Raw genomic sequence first — 19,204 nt, 5'->3', positions numbered from 1 at the left:
CTCCTGCCTCCTGGTTCCCTTAAACAATAGTGGTCTGCTTAGTTATCGCTAAGAATTAACTACAGATTTCCAATAGATTTTATTACGGAAGGTGCCTTATTATTCAAAAAAATAACAGCTTGTGTTTTTTCGCCTCTTTTCCTCTTCTTTCTTTGGTTTCCTAATGACTGATGTTCATTGTACCACTGTTTTTTTCTGTCATTCATCATGATCACTAACTGCATGTCACTTCTGATGAAAGTGGGCTCCCTTCATTTTGGGGTTCTATATCAGCTGCTGGTAGTTACCCCCATGTGCACATATAATCCTAGTTGTAAAACAGCATACAAAAGAGTTATGCCTTTACAATAAATAGATGTCTCTGTTAATAAAGGGAAATTGGGGCTTGGAAAACCTCATAAGATCCTTGTATGATCTGGACAATGGTTGATTTCAGTACATTGGACATAAAACTGAAACTATGTGACAAGAGTTGGCAGGAGGCCTCATTATAAATGCAGACAAAGCCTTACTGACAATCCAAGTCTAACTTAGCTTTGAAAAACAGCATCATCACTATTTCCTGGTGAAGTCAGGCAGCAAAAAAATCACGACAGGACCACAGGATTCCATTCAATGCCAAAAGCGGTAGACAAGTAGAGACAAGAAGATAAAGTTGCTTGAAATTATACATGGCTGATGCTCAGGAGGGACTGGGAGTCCCATTGCTAGGGCTCCTAAATCATTAGATTGGGGGGTCCCAAGCCCCTCATTCCTGCAGGATTCGCATGGCGCTCTGGCCACACATGTGCACTAACACTCCAATCAAAGTCTATGGGACTGATGGATAAAGCACTGAACTCTGCTATTCTGTCAGGCCCTTAGAGATTGAATAGAGTAGATGCAAACTGTAAAAGTATTTGGCACCACTCTTTTAGTTATTGACCAACCCAATAACTTCTTCTTCCAACCAGTCAGTAGATATAGGATAATACTTTTCAGAGTTTTTCTGCAGATACAATATACATAATTTAAAAGGATATTTAGGCACGTGCTATAGTGATAGATTGTTCTCTGGAACACAGTTTGCCATAGTTAGTGATGCTGAACAATATGATAACTAACTCTATGGGTTCAATTGACTCTATTGACGGAAACTTCAATTTACCAGTTGCTACCTAGTCTCAATCTTGATAAGGAACATCTATTGATAGATTATGGTGGTCTAGATAAAGTGACTGTCTCATCACAATTGCGTATCTGGAAAACAGCTGATTTTTCCAGGGAAAGATGTACCTAAATGTTTTATTAGATGGCAGCTGCCAGAGTTAGAGCTGTGGTTTATCTAGAGGGGAGTCCCAAGCCTTCCTATCAAGGCATATGGACATCTTAGTGAGGGATCCCTCCGTTTCTGCTTGGACAAAGTCTGCCACAGAGCTTTGTGAAGATTGTAGGTTTCTTGAAAAGATAGATTTTTAAGTTGCTCTTCAAGATTTTAAAGGTAGGGAACTGTGTGGCCAGTTGAGGTAATCAGTTTCAGAGCATGGGGTATAAGTTGGAAAAATCATGGAAATTGCCCTGTGAGGAGGAGACAGGAGGGGAGCAGCAAAGAAGGAGATCTTGTGAGCTCTAGATGTTACGTGTAAGTAGGTTCAGAAATGTTTAGACGGGTCAGCCATATGGACATCTTCCTATTAAGGCATATGGACATTTTAGTGAGGGATCCCTAAGTTCCTGCTTGGACAAACTCTGTAACAGAGCTTTCTGCAGTTTGTAGGTTTCTTGAAGAGGTAGGTTTTAGGTTGCTCTTCAAGATTTTGAAGGTAGGAGACAGTATGGCCAGTTGAGATAATCAGTTTCGGAGCATGGGGTATAAGTAAGAGAAATCATGGAGATGGTCCGGTGAGGAGGAGACAGGAAGGGAGCAAAGAAGAAGATCTTGTGAGGTTTAGGTATTACGTGTAGGGAGGTTGCAGAAATGTTTAGACGCGTCAGTTTGTGGACAGCCTTGCTAGTCCTTGTTACTATTCTAAACTGATTTCTTAGGCTAAAGTATGTTATATGAAACCAATAATATGGCATCCTTAGACTGCTCAGGGCTCATATTGTGCCTCCGTATGACCGCTGTTTGAAAGCACAAAGAGTTTTTTTTTCTTACAAATTCATAAAGAATCCTTGAGAGAAAAATCAAAGCATACTACAATTCACACTGTATTATAGACACCACACGGCAGCACATGGAGTGACTGGTAGATATTGCGATTTGCATTAGCATTGTAATGTTGCATTAAGGAATTGGTTATTATGCCATTTCCAATTATAACTTTTTAAAAGGCTCCACAGGTAGACCAAAGTAAACCCTTTCAGGAGCTTCATGCTTAGCAAATTCTTCTATAAATGTGTATACATCTTTTCAATAATTCTGATAAACTGCGTGTTCAATTTAAAAACAACATTACAAAAACCCATCCTAGAGCAATGTCACAGATTGTAGTTACATGAATGTAGAAGACAGACATCTCCCCAGCATACTGAATAGGGCTTAAAAATGACATTACAATCATCAAGTGAAAATAATAGGTTGGATTCGGCTGAACCCTGCTGTCCTTGAAAACAAGCACAGAAAGTATTCTTTTCTGTCTACCACACTAAAAAAAAAGAATCTTTCAGCGACGATGATGACTGCTGTGCAGTACAATAAAGTTTCTTGACAATTTGGGAAGGAAATTGATAATTAAGATAAGCATTTCGTTATAATGGACTGGCATTAAATGTATGAAATAAGTGAACCTCCTGAGTTCTTCTTAACTGCATTTGTAAATTGGAGATGTTTTCAGACTTTGATTTTTGGTTCAGACTAGTAACTTAAGTACAAAACTGAATCCCGTAAAAGTTAGCACAGCTATTAGGCTGCATTCATACATTCAATAGCGAGATAAAAGTACAGAATTTTTGCTAATCAACATTTTTGAAATTCAGTGACTTTGCAACATGTGAATACAACTGTGGAAAATATCCACATGTGACTTACCTGCAAGTGCCAAATTTGCCCCAATTTGGTTCCAGTAGTCGATCAGTTCAATGAAATCCAGTCTAGAAGCTCACTTAGAAATAAATGTGTCTTCAAATTTCTATTACTTACTGATACTTCAACCACCTAAAGTTATTCTTTCAAAAAACATCACATAAAGGATTTGTCCAGCTGCTACATTGATGCTCCCACCCTGCTGTTCCAGTAACAACACTGGTTGCCCATCCAGTACAGATTATATTTTTAACGTATCACCACATTTCTCCCCTCTTCTCTGTCTTCCAACATAGCCAGTCTTTACATTGTTCCAATGAACTAAGTCTAACATCCTCGTTAGTTTAACCTCCCACTCCCATCTATAAGTCCTTGCTCAAAATCCTCATTTTCCAAAGTCTAAATCTTTAAGCGTGGCCTGAAAACACATGTTATAAGCCACTTGTTCTCACTCTTTAGTCTGATTCTTATCCGTATCCTCCGTTACTACATTGCCATTGCTGAGAAATCCATGCAAGAAGCAGGAATAAGACAGGAATATGGCAGGGAATAAGCTGTGAGGGATGGAGAGCTGAAGGTGCTTTGACACACCCCGATGCACTTGCAGCTAACTTGAATACAACTTGGATTTCTCAGCAATGGCAGGATGGATTACTAGAAAAAGTATCAATTTACTCAAGACAACAGTGCCTAAAAAACCATACAATTAGTTTTTGACTCAAATTCCTAAGACAATTTTACTTTTCGTATATTAGGAAAGTATCAGCTGAAGTTTTTGAATTGAATTACATAGAAAAAGTCTGGTCAAAGGTGGACATAAACTTCATGGTGTCTCCAAGCTGGAGATTTACTTTAGTCATAGCAGTAAAAATGTGTAGGGACTTTTTATTAAGTACTATGTAGATCAATACCTGTCTGTCCTTTCATTCTTTAAATAAATATCCTGTTATCTTCACATCTAATCAGCATTAGACTTATTACTGTAGCAATAAGTTCTGAGCTCCTAAACTTGTCGGAGGATTTCTTCAGTTTAATTGGTTTGAGCCAAGAGTAAGCACAGGTAGACGGAGACAAGTAAACCTCATTGATCTGGTAATATTTTCACTCTCACTCTCTCCACGGTTCTAATCACATATGCAATGACAGTCTTGCCCTCAGACTGTCACCACGGTTGCTACTCAATAGGCTTACTTATTGTCAACTCATGCTGAATGAACTGCTGAGGAATGTCTGATTAGGAGAATTACTTAGCCCATAGGAACAAATGAGAGATGTTCATCAGTTACAATTATTGCTTCACTTGATCGCCTTTCTAGCTGCACTTTTGACTTTCTCAGAAAATTGCAAACAAGCAAAGACAGGCAGGTATCAGAGAAATGATAATCTCACATGGCAAATCATATACAGTATAATAATAATAATAATGTACATCTAGTTACAACATTCTTGGGCCCAGCATATTTGAATAACTTAATAGTTTGAAAATAATGTAAATTATATATTTAGGTCTCTTGAATTAAATGTATATTTAGATCCAAGGATATCTGAGAGATCAGTAATGCCTTTCCTTTAAAGAGCACCTTTCACCACATTGTACGTACTAAACTGGCCAAATCATGATGAAGAGGCTGAAGATCTGAATAAAAAATTTTGTTTTATTTATTTTTAATTCTTACCTCTGGTACAGAGATATTAGTATCACAGACATTTGTGCTGATGACCTGGCCTGCCACTTTATAGAGAAAATAGATAATATCCATCAGGAAATCCGTACCCAGACACCAAGTGCAGTGACTCCCATCCCTCCCTGCATCTCCCCTGGCTCACTCTCCACATTCGATCTCATCACAGAAGAAGAAGTCTCCAAGCTCCTCTCTTCTTCTTGTCCGACTACATGCACCACCGACCCCATTCCCTCACATCTCCTCCAGTCTCTCTCTCCAGTCGTCACAACTCACCTAACTACAATCTTTAATCTCTCCCTCTCGTCTGACATTTTCCCTCTTCCTTCAAACACTCTATCATTACTCTATTACTAAAGAAACCCATCCTGCACAAATAACTACAGACCGGTCTCCAATCTCCCCTTCATCTGTAAACTCTTGGAGCACCTAATATACTCTCGCCTTACCCATTACCTCTCCACTCACTCCCTCCTAGACCCTTCACAGTCTGGTTTCCACTCCCTTCATTCAACAGAAACTGTACTCATCAAGGTGACCCATGACCTTCTGACAGCAAAACGTAACGGTGACCACTCTCTGCTCATTCTTGTCAACCTTTCTGCAGCTTTCGACACTGTTGACCACCCTCTCCTACTCTCTAGGCTCCAGTCACTTGGCATTAAGGACACTGCTCTCTCCTGGTTCTCCTCCTATCTTTCTGAGCGCTCCTTCAGTGTTCTGTTCTCTGGCTCCACTTCATTTCCTCTTCCTCTCACTGTCGGGGTGCCTCAGGGCTCAGTCCTTGGCCCCCTTCTCTTCTCCCTCTATACGGCCCCAATTGGACAGACCATCAGCAGATTTGGCTTTCAGTACCATCTTTATGCTGATGACACACAACTATACACGTCATCCCCTGACCTTACCCCCGCTGTACTACAGAATGCCACTGACTGTCTGCAGTCTCCAACATCATGTCTGCTATCTGAAACTCAACCTCTCCAAAACTGAACTTCTTCTGATCCCACCATCTATTACCCCCCGAAATGTGACATTTCCCTTTCCGTGGGTGGCACCTTAATAACACCCCGGCAGCAGGCGCGCTGTCTGGGTGTTATGTTTGACTCCGATCTCTCCTTAACATCCCATATACAATCTCTTGCCTGCTCGTGCCGCTTACACCTAAAGAACATCTCTAGAATGTGCCCTTTTCTCACCATGGAAACAAAAACCCTCACTGTCGCCTTGATCCACTCCCGCCTGGACTACTGCAATGCTCTATTAATTGGCCTCCACCTTACTCGACTTTCCCCCTCTCCAGTCTATCCTTAATGCAGCAGCCAGAATTGTCCATCTGGCTAATCGTTACTCAGATGCAGCCGCTCTTCGCCAGTCATTACACTGGCTGCCCATTCATTATAGAATCCAATTCAAAGTACTTGTTCTCACCCACAAAGCTCTCCACAGTGCGGCACCCACATACATCTCCTCCCTCATTTCGGTCTATCGGCCTAGCCGACCGCTGCACTCTGCAAATGACTTTCTACTAACCTCTGCACTAATCCGTACCTCCCGTGCTGCGCCAATCCTCTGAAATGCTCTACCCCAAGATATTAGGACCATCCACAATTTGCTTAGTTTTAGGCGCTCCCTCAAAACACATTTTTTCAGAGCGGCCTATCATGTTCACTAATCAAAGTCAATTTATGTTTGTGTGTGTAGCTCATTCACTATCTCCATCTATCCCCCCTGAAGATGGCTGGACCATCATTGTAAATACATCATTATAAATACACACCTGTACTTTGTATCTCCCCCACCTCATTGTAGATTGTAAGTTCTCATGAGCAGGGTCGTCTTATTTTGCTTTAATTATTGTATTGTTAACGTTGTTACTTATGACTGTTGTGTTTGAAACTGTTAAACTGTAAAGCGCTGCGGAATATGTTGGCGCTATATAAATAAAGATTATTATTATTATTATTATAAACTTTATATGCTAATTTTCAATAAAAAGATAGATTCTTCCTTAGGGGCGTTTACTTCTTCCTCTGCATGACTCTGACCAATCATAAATATGAAGCACCATGCAGAGGAAAAAGAAAACATTTCCAGAGAATGTCAGAAATGGCTTTCTATGTGTGATATGGTAAGATTCATGTCTAACCAGGTCACACAGATCTAACTGTTGGTGATTATTGTGCAGGGGAGGAGAGCAGAGCTGTGTGTCATTATAAACACTGCCCTACATCTATCTCAGGTACCGGGGAGTAATGCCCTTGTACCTGGAGTTTATTTAGAGTGTTCTGTGTGACAATTGCACACTGCTTGTGTCGAATACAATGCTCTACATCAACTCCAGATATAGGAGCATTATTTTGCAATGTTCGGAGTCTGATGAAGCATGGCATGGATTTTATGCTATGCATTTTAATCGCTCTATAAAATGTGACCCATATGAAGGAGTAATCATCAATATAGAAGCCCTACTATGGGTCTGGATAGAATAATTCCAAAGTATTTGCCCTATATAACATCTGACTTTAGGTATCTTATAGTGGAAAATACATTTTGTTGTTGTTTAAGAATAATCTTTTTTCTTAAAATCCTTCAAAGTATTTTCACTGCTGAAATGCTTTTTTTCGACAGACAAGAGCATCTCCCACTAAATGTAACATGTCACACTACAAGAGCACTTGACAACCTTAGAGTTCTGGGTAAAGGAGAAAAAAAGCATTTGTAATGGGATCGCGGCACTATCCTTATTCACTGCATTATTAAGAAAACTTATACACAAATATTTTCTGGAAAATATTATAGTTTGTGTGCTGTAAATTATTACTTTTAAAATCTGATGACCTTTATAAACCCTTAAAGGGGTGGTTCAAAACTAATATTGATTTTCATCCTGTCTGTATATTTATTTTACTAATATAATAGTTTTTTAATATGATTTTATTAAAAAGTCCCTACCCCCTATCTCTCTAATATGCTTTATTTATTTTTTTACCTGTTTACCATTTTGATGATGCTTAATTTGAAAATCCCCTGAACATGATGTCTCTTTTGAGGGCAGGGCTGGTCTCTGCTTACTGTGTTCTTTCCTTACAATGCGCACTGACAGTGCGCTCTGTTACCAGTTCATTACTTCTCATTAGAGCTGTCAAGTAAGCGCACTGACACTGTGCACTAAGGCTACTTTCACACATCAGGTTTTTTCATTCCGGCTGATTACGGCTCTTTTGTGAAAAACCGGAACCGGCGAAAATAAAAACCGGAACCAGTTTTTCCCCATTGACTTGTATTAGCGCCGGATTGCGCCGCATGGCCCAGCGTTCCTTCCGTTTTTTCTGGATCCGGCTAAAATTTCGATTCCGGCATCTGGAACAAACATCTACTGTAACATTTTTTGTCTGCGGCGAAAAAGCCAGAAGGGCCGGATCCTGCTCTTCCAGCTTTTCGCTACAATGCATGTCTATGGACGCCGGAATGCGTCGGAACCAGAAAAAAGCGGATCCGGCGGCCTGATCCAGTTTTTTAATCTGAGCATGCTCAGAACCTATAAGGCTGCCCCTAGGACACATATATAAAACAATGCCATTGAGGCCCTCACTCATTTCCAGCCATACTGCAAGAGAGCCAACACCCTGCTTTCCATCAAGAGTCTGCCTGCCAGCAAGAGTCTGCCTACCTTCCAGCAAGAGCCTAGCCTGCCTTCCAGCAAGAGCCTGCCTGCCTTCCAGCAAAAGCCTAGCCTGCCAGCTACAGCCTGCCAGCTAGAGCCTGCCTGCCTTCCAGCAAGAGCCTAGCCTGCCTGCCAGCTACAGCCTGCCTGCCTTCCAGCAAGAGCCTGCCTTCCAGCAAGAGCCTGCCTTCCAGCAAGAGCCTGCCTGCCATCAGCCATGTCTTCTTCTGGGAGCCCGCCCTCTCGTCGGCAGCTCACTGAGGTAAATATATATGTTTTTTATATAATTTTTCTCTCGCGCGCTAACTCTGTCTAGCTCTTTCTCTGTCTAGCTCTCTCTCTCTGTCTAGCTCTCTCTCTGTCTATATATATATATTAATGTATTTCACAATCTTTCATTTTTGTAGGAAGCTGCTGCTGCTGCAGCAGAAGAGGTGCTTCCGGAAGAAGACCGAAGGGGTGGAGAAAGACCTGGAGCGGGATCACAATTGGTATGTTTCTTTCATGCATAGCGGAACCACAAACCACACACTACACCCAACACATAAAAACAAAAGATCCTTACAGAAAGAACAATGCACACAACACATAGAAACAGGTGATCATTATAGATATCAAAATGTACACAACACATAAAAAGGCTGACTACAAGCATATCATTTTTATGTTATTTTTCTTTTAGAGTTCGGATTCTGGTGCTCCATCGAGAGGTCCTCCCAGTGGCTCCCAGGGTCGTCGGCGTGAGAGTCGTGGCGGCCGTCATCGTGTAAGCAGCTTTTTGTTGTTGTTGTTTTTTGGTATTTTCTTTATGTTGTTTTGAATCTAATTTTATTTTTTTCCCTTTTTTATAACAGGCTTCACAGCGTGCTCCTGATTCGGACAGTGAGGAGGTCAGCCTCAATATTGACCTCCTCATCGATCTGATACGAGACAGGGAGCCGCTGTGGAACATGGGTGACAGCCGCCATGCTGATGTCATAGTGACCCGTCGAGTCTGGGAGCAAGTATGCCAACAGCTAGTAGAGAATTGGGAGGACCTCGATGTTCGGGCCCAGAATCAAGAACGTAAGTATACACAGTTCAGTTATGTTGATGCATTCTAAGTATTGTATCTTAACCAATTTGTGTTTCTCCTTTTTTTACAGGTGAGAGGATTGTGAAGCGTTGGCGGTCTTTCAGGGATCGCTTTAAGAAGGAGTTCAACAAAGAGATGCGCACCCCGAGTGGTTCTGGAGGATGCAGGAGCAGATACAAATATGCCCAAGCCCTGTCGTTCCTCAGGTCAACGATGGTGACCCGAAGGTAAATATTACCCACCACATGTAATAACCAATGTTTTACATGTCCAACCCTCTTTTGTTGTTTCAGCAAGGGCCATGCAATATCAGTATATTAATTATATTTTTTTCTCTTTGTTCCACAGCACTGTCGGGAGCACTCGGGAGCCTGCAGCTGCGTTGAACCCTTCTGGGGCGATCCCTCAGGATCGACAGTCCCGACACCTTCCCAGCCCTCCAACCCATCTGATCCCTCGGTCCCATCCACCAGCGCTGGAGCATATTAGCCGGTTCCATTGCATGAATCTGCTGGTGATGATAAAGCTTTTCATGTACCCTACCCCTCTTCTGCCACCTCTAGTACACCTGTGGCTTCGGGGCGCCAGCGGCAGAGGGGTCAGGTACGAGTTCATGCACCTGTAGGTTTCAATTTAATAAATAAAAGCATACTCGAGTTGCATGCACTTCTGCTAACGATGTGTTCAGAGGCAAGTCAGTTACCAAACCACACTTTTTCCAGTTGGTACTCGAGCAAATGAAGAAGCTATCTACAGATCAGCAGATGCAAGTAATGGAAGCCTGCCAGTCTACTCTAGCGCTCATTGCCTCCAAAGCCACTGCACTTGCCACCCCTCCTGCACCTGCCCCCCTTCAGCCCCTGTCCCTCACTATAGCCAATACCATCCTCCTGACCCGTACGAGCAACCTGCTCGTGCCCCGTCCCACCAACTTCACCATTACCCACATCGTGACCGTGCCCTGTCCCACCATCCAGACTACTACCAGCATTCTGCCCGTGCCCCGTCCCACCATCCAGACAACTACCAGCGTCCCGCCCATGCCCCTTCCCACCATCCAGACCATTATGAACATCCCCTCCTCATGCCAGTTCCCAACATCTTCCGCGCCTCCTCTCCCTGCCCACTACCACCAGCCTCCTTCACCCGACATGTCCCAACCCCCTTCTCCACCCATCACCTCTTCTGCCTCCCAAACCATCAGCTACACCCCTCCATCATACCAAATTACTAACATAACTCCCCATTTCCTGTCCACCCGTTCCCTTGCTTTCTCCACCCCTTCACCACTACCTATTGATCTTTCCCCACCACCACCACATTCCTCTCTCCACATTCCCACTGTCGAAGTGTCCCTATCTGACAGCCCCTCCAGCACTATCCAGCACTCATTCAAACTTCTCAGTTTTTGGCACAGCCAAATAAAGTTTATTTTTGTGTTGCCAAAGATAAGTTTATTTTTATTTTGCAAAAAAAATTTGTAATAAAACTGTGTTTTTAAAGCAAATTTGTATTTCTTTTATAAGGTATAGTTAACACTTGGGTTAAAGAAGGTTTATTGGTAGAAGTAAAATACTTTGGGTAGAACCAAAACAGGTACACAACTTGGGTAAAAGAAGGTAAAATACTTTGGGTAGAACCCAAACAGGTACACAACATGGGTAAAAGAAGGTAAAATACTTTGGGTAGAACCCAAACAGGTACACAACTTGGGTAAAAGAAGGTAAAATACGGTTACAAGGTCAAAGACAAATTGTTCAAACTCTCTCATCCTGCCAGTCTATTCTTCCTTCCGGTGACAAAGTATTCTGCGAATTGGTCCCTAATTTGGGAAACTGTCACAGAACTTCTATACGTAATGTTGTTATAATCAGCCAAGGTGGTTTCTTCAGAGTGGTCCTCAATGGAAATCTGTTCCTTGGATATCATAATTGTGCAGGACAACACAAGCTTTCACCACCTCATCAACAGTGACTGTATTCAAGTTTATAAATGTCAGTAGAACTCTCCATTTGGCGGTCAAAATCCCAAAAGCGCACTCCACCATTCTCCGTGCACGTGTGAGGCGGTAGTTAAAAATTCTTTTAGTTTGGGTTAATCCACGGCTGGAGTAGGGTTTCAGCAGATGTTCTGACAGCTGGAAGGCTTCATCCCCAACACAATCAAAAGGCATTGGTGGCCCAGAGGTTTGAGGCAGTGGTCTTGGGGTGGGGGAATTGAAAAGTGTTTCCATACAAATGACGCCCCATTGCAGACAGTTTGAAAACTTGGGAATCATTTGAGCGGCCATATGCCCCAATATCCACCGCTACAAATTTGTTCTCCGCATAGGCAATGGCCATCAGCACAATGGAAAAGTACTTTTTATAGTTAAAATATTCTGATCCCGAACCAGCCGGTTTCACGATATGTTTCCCGTCCACCGCACCCAAGCAATTGGGAAACTGACACACTTGCTGGAATTTCTCGGCTACTTCCAACCAAATCTCCATTGTGGGATGTAGTATAAATTCATTGTGCAAAGAGTCCCACAGTGCACGGCAAGTGTGCTTTACAATTCCGGAGATGGTGGAAATTCCCAGTCTGAACTGGAAATGTAGTGATTCTCCAGTAGCAAGGAATCTGTGAACAAAAGCAAGGCAGAAATTACTACAAAATCAAATTACAATCAATTAAAGTGTACTACAGTAGTACATACAATAAAAATGGCTTACCGAAGAGTGACCATCAGACGCTCGGCCGGTGAAATAGAGAATCGGAAATAAGTATCACTCCTTCGGATGAGATGTTCAATTCGGTCCACTAATAGATCAAAGTTTTCCGCTTTCATCCACACATATGAGAAAAATTTCTCTGGGTTTCCTCGTAGCTCCATGTGCAGTGTAGAAAACACCCCACGTGTTATTCTCCGTGCGGTGATGGGGTGGATTCACAAACAGCGTCGGCGTAGACGCATGATGCGTTGTCTCTCTCGCTCCTTCTCCAGAACAATTGCTTTCAAGCAATTCACCTCCACAATGAAATCCACGTTGTTCTGCAGAATATACGAAATATCCAAACTCCAAACACTTGCTCCTCTCCAGCCTGTGACTGATAGGCTGTAGGAAGACTGTATATAGTTTTGAAGGGGCCAATCACATTTTTAAGCCTCCCAGGGGCGTTGTTAAAAACCGGATCCGTCAAAAACCGGATGAAATGGATGCCAACCGGATGGGACGGATCCGGTTTCTCGCCGGATCCGGACATCGGATCCGGCTGAAAACCGGATCCATCCCATCCGGTTTTCACATATTACGCCGGATCCAGCACTGTGGCACGACGCCGGAATCGGCATGCCGCAAAAAAGCTGATGTGTGAAACTAGCCTTAGAAAAATATTGCACAGCAAGAAGATAGCTCATACTGAACATATGTTGAAATTGACAACTGATGTATGATCAGCACAGCAGGGACTAGCCCAGTCCTTGAAACGGAAGTCATTGATCTAACTGATGTCTGTTTTCAGGGCCTGGCTGGTCTCTGCTTACTGTGTTCTTTTCTTACAATGCACACTGACAGTGCACTCTGTGAACAGTTCATCACTTCTCATTAGAGCTGACAATGACGCGCACTGGCACTGTGCACTAAGAAAAATATGGCACAGTAAGAAGATAGCTCATACTGAACATATGTTGAAATTGACAACTGATGTATGATCAGCACAGCAGGGACTAGCCCAGTCCTTGAAACGGAAGTCATTGATCTAACTGATGTCTGTTTTCAGGGCCTGGCTGGTCTCTGCTTACTGTGTTCTTTTCTTACAATGCACACTGACAGTGCACTCTGTGAACAGTTCATCACTTCTCATTAGAGCTGACAATGACGCGCACTGGCACTGTGCACTAAGAAAAATATGGCACAGTAAGAAGATAGCTCATACTGAGCATGCTTTGAAATTGACAACTGATGTATGATCAGCACAGCAGGGACTACCCCAGTCCCTGAAATGGAAGTCATTGATGACGCTTTGTTTTAGGGTGGGGACAGAGGCTGCAGCAGTGATATCCCATTTGAGCTTACCAGCATGTACTGTGGATTCTCTAACGAAGCATCATTAAAATGTAGATAGGTTAAAAAAAAGCAATTAGATGAGAGGGAAGGTAGGGACTTTTTAATTGAAGAAAATAGAAAAAAATGGAGTCCGGCTCAACAGGACTGGATTTTAATTTTCCTTTTATTTTTCAAAAGAAAATATAGTGCATACAAAAATTTTTTTACATGGTCGAGATGACCCAGTCGACGCGTTTCGACTGCAAAAGGCAGTCTTACTCATGACAGTCATGAGTAAGACTGCCTAGTTTAGTCGAAAAGTGTCGTCAACCATGTAAATTTTTCTTTTGTATGCACTATATTTTCTTTTGAAAAATAAAAAAGAAAAGGAAAATCCAGTCCTGTTGAGCTGGACTCCAATTTTTTCTATTTTCCTTGATGTGAGGCCGGGGCAAGGGCGGTGTCTGAGCCCCATGTGGATGAGCGTTGAGCAACTGGGTGAGCTGGAATTAAATTTCTATACTTTTTAATTGAACCATAGTAGAAAAAAACATTATATTATTAAAATAAAAAGAGAGACATTTAGGATGAAAATCAATATTATTTTAGGACCACCCCTTTATTAAGTTTTTTTTACCAAACCTAATTTGTTGTCTATTGTGGACTGGCTAAGTCTTGGTATCTCAATGCAAAGAAAACAAACTATTTCATTAAAGCAGTATATTGTTCTAAGTAATTTTTAACCTATCCACTGGACAGGTAATACCTGTTAGATCGATATGGTCATCACAGTTGGACTTCATAGGTCACCAAAAATGGAAGACGTGTTTTCTTTGTTCTTACCTGGTTCTCCCTTGACTGCAGAACGCTAATTGAAGTCTTAGATATTGAAGAAATAAAGATAGCCGAGTATGCTCACCTATCCTCATTGATACTATAGACTTTAATAAAGCAGTAGGGCACATGGGCAAAATTGCTGCTTTACTCAACTCATCTTGGCTGCAGTTGGAAATTTGGGGGATACAAGTGTTCCACAATGTGGTGTCCCACACCAATTTAACAGCAATTCTCTGTCCAGTGGTTAGATAATAACTTGCCTAAACTGGAATACCCCTGTAAAGAGTTGATGTTACTCCTTTTTAATAGGGTGGTCCGGTCACTCTGGATTTTACCTCTAATAACCAAAGAGACACGTTGCTCTTGAACTACACCCTAGAGATTCTGAAACCGCTAGCTGAAAAAAAAAGCAAGTCCTTACATCCATTACTTTCACTGTGTGCGTTATCATGCAAAAATGATGCAGGAAATCAAGCAATGATAATGCTGTTCTTTCACCGCTAATAGCTTATTGCACAAGTGAAACCCATGAAAAGCTTCTAGTAAGATAAATCACAATATAAAAAAGGGTTGTCCAAAATCAACAGCCCAATTACGTAAGGGGGTCAGAAGTGAACAAGGTCCTGGAGAGAACAGAACTGGATGTTGGACCAGGGGAGTTGGAATCGTTTGGCTCATTCCTATTATACGTCAATTTTGGCATGGATTTCCAAAGTAAGTACAACAGCCTCATCAGATCAAAGAGATCTATTTAACCCCTTCATGACCTTGGGATTTTTCATTTTTCCGTGTTCGTTTTTCACTCCTCTCCTTCCCAGAGCCATAACTTTTTTATTTTTCCGTGAATTTGGCCATGTGAGGGCTTATTTTTTGCAGGACGAGTTGTACTTTTGAACGACATCATTGGTTTTAGCATGTCTTGTACTAGAAAACGGGGAAAAAATTCCAAGTGCGGTGAAATTGCAAAAAAAGTGCAATCCCACACTTGGTTTTTTTTTGGCTTTTTTGCTAGGTTCACTAAATGCTAAAACTGACTTGACATTATGATTCTCCAGGTCAGTACGAGTTCATAGACACCAAACATGACTAGGTTATTTTTTATCTAAGTGGTGAAAAAAAATTCCAAACTTTGCTAAAAATAAAAAAAATAAAAAGCGCCATTTTCCGATACTCGTAGCGTCTCCATTTTTCGTGATCTGGGGTCGGTTGAGGGCTTATTTTTTGCGTGCCGAGATGACGTTTTTAATGATGGCATCTTGGTGCAGATACGTTCTTTTGATCGCCCGTTATTGCATTTTAATGCAATGTCGCGGCGACCTAAAAAACGTAATTCTGGCGTTTCGAATTTTTTTCTCGCTACGCCATTTAGCGATCAGGTTAATGCTTTTTTTTAATTGATAGATCGGGCGATTCTGAGCGCGGCGATACCAAATATGTGTAGATTGATTTATTTTGATTGGGGCGAAAGGGGGGTGATTTAAACTTTTATATTTTTTTTTATTTTTTTCACATTTTTTTTTTACTTTTGCCATGCTTCAATAGTCTCCATGGGAGGCTAGAACAGGCACAACGCGATCGGCTCTCCTACATAGCAGCGATCTGCTGATCGCTGCTATGTAGCAGAAATGGAGGTGTGCTGTGAGCGCCGACCATAGGGTGGCGCTCACAGCCACCGCTCATCAGTAACCATAGAGGTCTCTAGGACCTCTATGGTTACAATGGAGATGCATCGCCGACCCCCGATCATGTGACGGGGGTCGGCGATGACGTAATTTCCGGCTGCCCGGCCGGATGCGGTAGTTAAATGCCGCTGTCTGCGATTGACAGCGGCATTTAACTAGTTAATAGGTGCGGGCAGATCGCGATTCTGCCCGCACCTATTGCGGGCACATGTCAGCTGTTCAAAACAGCTGACATGTCCCGGCTTTGATGCGGGCTCACCGCGGAGCCCTGCATCAAAGCAGGGGAGCTGACCTCGGACGTACTATCCCGTCCGAGGTCAGATAGGGGTTAAAACCGTATGTACATTGAAATGTGACTTCTCTAAGAGGTCTTATCACTATGGGAGCATTTTAATTCCAAAAGTTATAAATACGCAATATATGATCCTACCGTATACATTTTTAACAGGGAACATACCGTTGTGTTTAGATGTAATTTCCTTTGCAATTTTCTCTGCGACAAAACCTAGTCAGGCTTAGAACAAATTCCACAAATCCACCTAATCCAAATAGGATAGAGAAATGCTAATATCATAAAACAGGTAATAGGGAAATGAACAGCGCACACTCTTGGATGTTTCTTAAGGTCAGCTGAGCCTATTAGAATGAATTTGGAAAGGTTACTATTGTCTTTTGTTGATCTCCAATCAAAATTGCAGTGGAGAAAAAAGGTCGCCAAGCAGAATGAATCAGCGGGACTGGAATGTTTTAATCTATCAAAGCAAAAAAAAAAAGTATTTATTCATGAAATATTCTTTAAAATGCTCAGATGCATTAAATCCAAAATAATGGCAGGAGGGTTTGTTTGCACCCTTTAATTTGAGGTTTTCAACATTTCTTCAAAGGCTGATGTGTGATATTTGCGTCAATACTTTTACTATTCATTACAATGTGCTTCAAAAATTGCTGCTTTTTTCTTGATGTGCTATCTTTCTTTTCTGTTTTGTTGCATATATACATAATGAAAGATAACACTTCTCAGCAACCCATTCAGTACATTTGTGCTGTGTGTGCCTTTGGCATCTCTCGACGGTGCTTTGATGTGAATATGAAGGATTGCTGCCTCCTCAGGGAATCTGGACAGTAAGGCACGTAGAAGAAGAAGAACTGGAGTGATGAGACTTTTTTTTTATCTTCTTAGCTAATGATTAGGAAAATAAAAAAAGGGCTTTGGTTTATTTGTTCATTTTGGCATAAAACGCCTAATAAAATCTCTACTATTAAGAATAAAATGGTAAACAAGGGTTTCAATTTAGATCTGAGGATTCCTGCCTTTTCCATTTTTTTCCTCAGTCTAATGGGACATCAGTCCAAGAGTTTGGTTGTGCACTGGGAGATGCTGATTTCTGACCCTAAGTACGTAGTTTATCAGATTTAGCTTATAAAATTACTTGTTTAAAAAAAACCACTCTATTCTTATGGCACCTGCTGACCTAAGAGCCATCCAAGAATAGAGGAGGACGATATCATGTTGAACAGGCTGCGGTGAATGCGAAGCCTTTTGTGTTCCAAAACGGTTCTTTAATGTAGCAACACATTTCGGCGCCGGACCAGCACCTTTCCCAGGGTAAAAAAAAAAAAAAAATAACAGTTCTTCAAATCTATGTAAGAACTCATCCAGATATCAGTTTCTTTTCACGCACGAGAAAACAACAGACCCGAGTTGAATCAGTGATTTTCATCAGTTTCATCAGATTTTTATAAGAGTGTCATCCGAGTTTCATTAGAACTTGGTCCAATTTTCATCAGTTTTTTTCGTATGTGTCACCTTCTCCCATTAGTCTGTGAAAAACGGAAAGAACTCATCATCTGAGTGGTGTCCTATTTTTTCACGGATCCATAAACTTGGAATACCGAGTTTGATCTGAAATGAGGATCAATATCAGACATGTCTCCAAGATTTTTCATGGATCTCTCCGTCAGCTAAAAATCACAGACCAAAGTGAGTCAAAGGTACAAGTACTATCGTGAAAAAAACAGATATCACTTTACGCGAGGCACTGACGTATGAATGAGATGACAACAAGATATGTATCAAGCTTATCTGAGGATATATATACAATTGCTTTTGCAATATGCCCAAAGGACCACATTGACTTATAAAGTGTTCATCGGGATCCCCTTGTATGCTCTGTTGTTTTTAAGGAAACAAAAGCGCTGCATGATTATGCTTACTAATATCGCGTGTATTGCAGCGGTGTTCATACAGAGTGGTAAAGAGGCAGTGATCCTGATTTGTCTAACTTAAAAGTCTTTATTGTGGCAACTTACAACAAAAAAAGAAATAATTTCCTCCAGATCACAGCCAGATAGTCCATCACATTCTGCAACACTCTGTTGCCGTGGGTGACTGCACCACCATATTCCTTGTATGTGCGCCAGGGGCTTTGCTTCCTGGCTCTGGCCTGTGTTCAAACTCACACAGACCTGTCCTGCACAGAGCTTCCTACTCTGCTGCTAGCAGAGCACGAACTGACACACCGAAACCTCAACTAAAAATGGGTATGCCAGTCACTACCATAGATGGTGATATCATCTAAGTACGCAGACACATGCTTCTGATGGGGCTCTAACACTATGTCCATCAGTCTCTAAAATGTGGCCGGGGCTCCATGTAACCCCAAAGGGCAAGACTACATTGCGATAGAGACCTTGTGGGATCACGAAGGCGATCTTTTCTTTAGCCGACTCTGTCAGAGGCACCTGTCGGTAACTCTTGGTCAGATCAAGTTTCGTGTAATACTGAGCCTGTCCCAGTCTCTCAATCAGTTCATCTACACAGGACATTGGATAAGGTGAAATCTTGACACCTCATTCAATTTCAAACCTCGTTGAGGGCTAGGGTACCTCCCGGATAGCGAACATTAGATATGGCAACAACATATCCCAGTCCTTCCTATTTTTAGCTACCACCTATTTTTAACACAGATTTTAGGGTCTCATTAAATCTTACTAGACCATTGTCCTGTGGGTGGTAGACTGACATGTGCAACTGTTTGATCTGAAGCAGCTTACATAATTCTTTAGTGACCTTGGACATAAAAGGAGTCCCCTGATCCATAAGGATCTCCTTTGGTAGTTCAAGGCAACATAAGATGGCAAACAGCTCCCAGGCAATACGTTTTGCTGAGGTATGATGCAAAGGAATCGCTTTCAGGTAATGAGACGTGTAATCCACTATAACCAATATGTG

At 41.8% G+C, this 19,204-nt stretch overlaps 2 protein-coding genes across 2 annotated transcripts in view; both read right to left on the bottom strand.

Moving 5' to 3' along the window:
- Positions 1-19,204, bottom strand: part of PTPRN2 (protein tyrosine phosphatase receptor type N2) — a 1,178,570-nt gene that overhangs the window by 584,407 nt on the left and 574,959 nt on the right. The gene's annotated exons all lie outside the window — the stretch shown is intronic.
- On the bottom strand, positions 10,925-12,459 carry LOC138641913 (uncharacterized). Its single transcript, XM_069729719.1, has 2 exons — positions 12,140-12,459; positions 10,925-12,047 (listed from the first exon to the last, which is right to left on the bottom strand). Exons 1-2 carry the CDS (start codon positions 12,298-12,300, stop codon positions 11,588-11,590), a joined length of 621 nt encoding a protein of 206 aa, XP_069585820.1. The 5' UTR covers positions 12,301-12,459; the 3' UTR covers positions 10,925-11,587.

Source organism: Ranitomeya imitator, chromosome 6 (genome assembly GCF_032444005.1).
Source record: "Ranitomeya imitator isolate aRanImi1 chromosome 6, aRanImi1.pri, whole genome shotgun sequence".
Taxonomy (NCBI): Eukaryota; Metazoa; Chordata; class Amphibia; order Anura; family Dendrobatidae; genus Ranitomeya; species Ranitomeya imitator.
The sequence above is the reverse complement of the archived record's forward strand: the minus strand, read 5'-3'. Positions and strand labels throughout refer to the sequence as shown.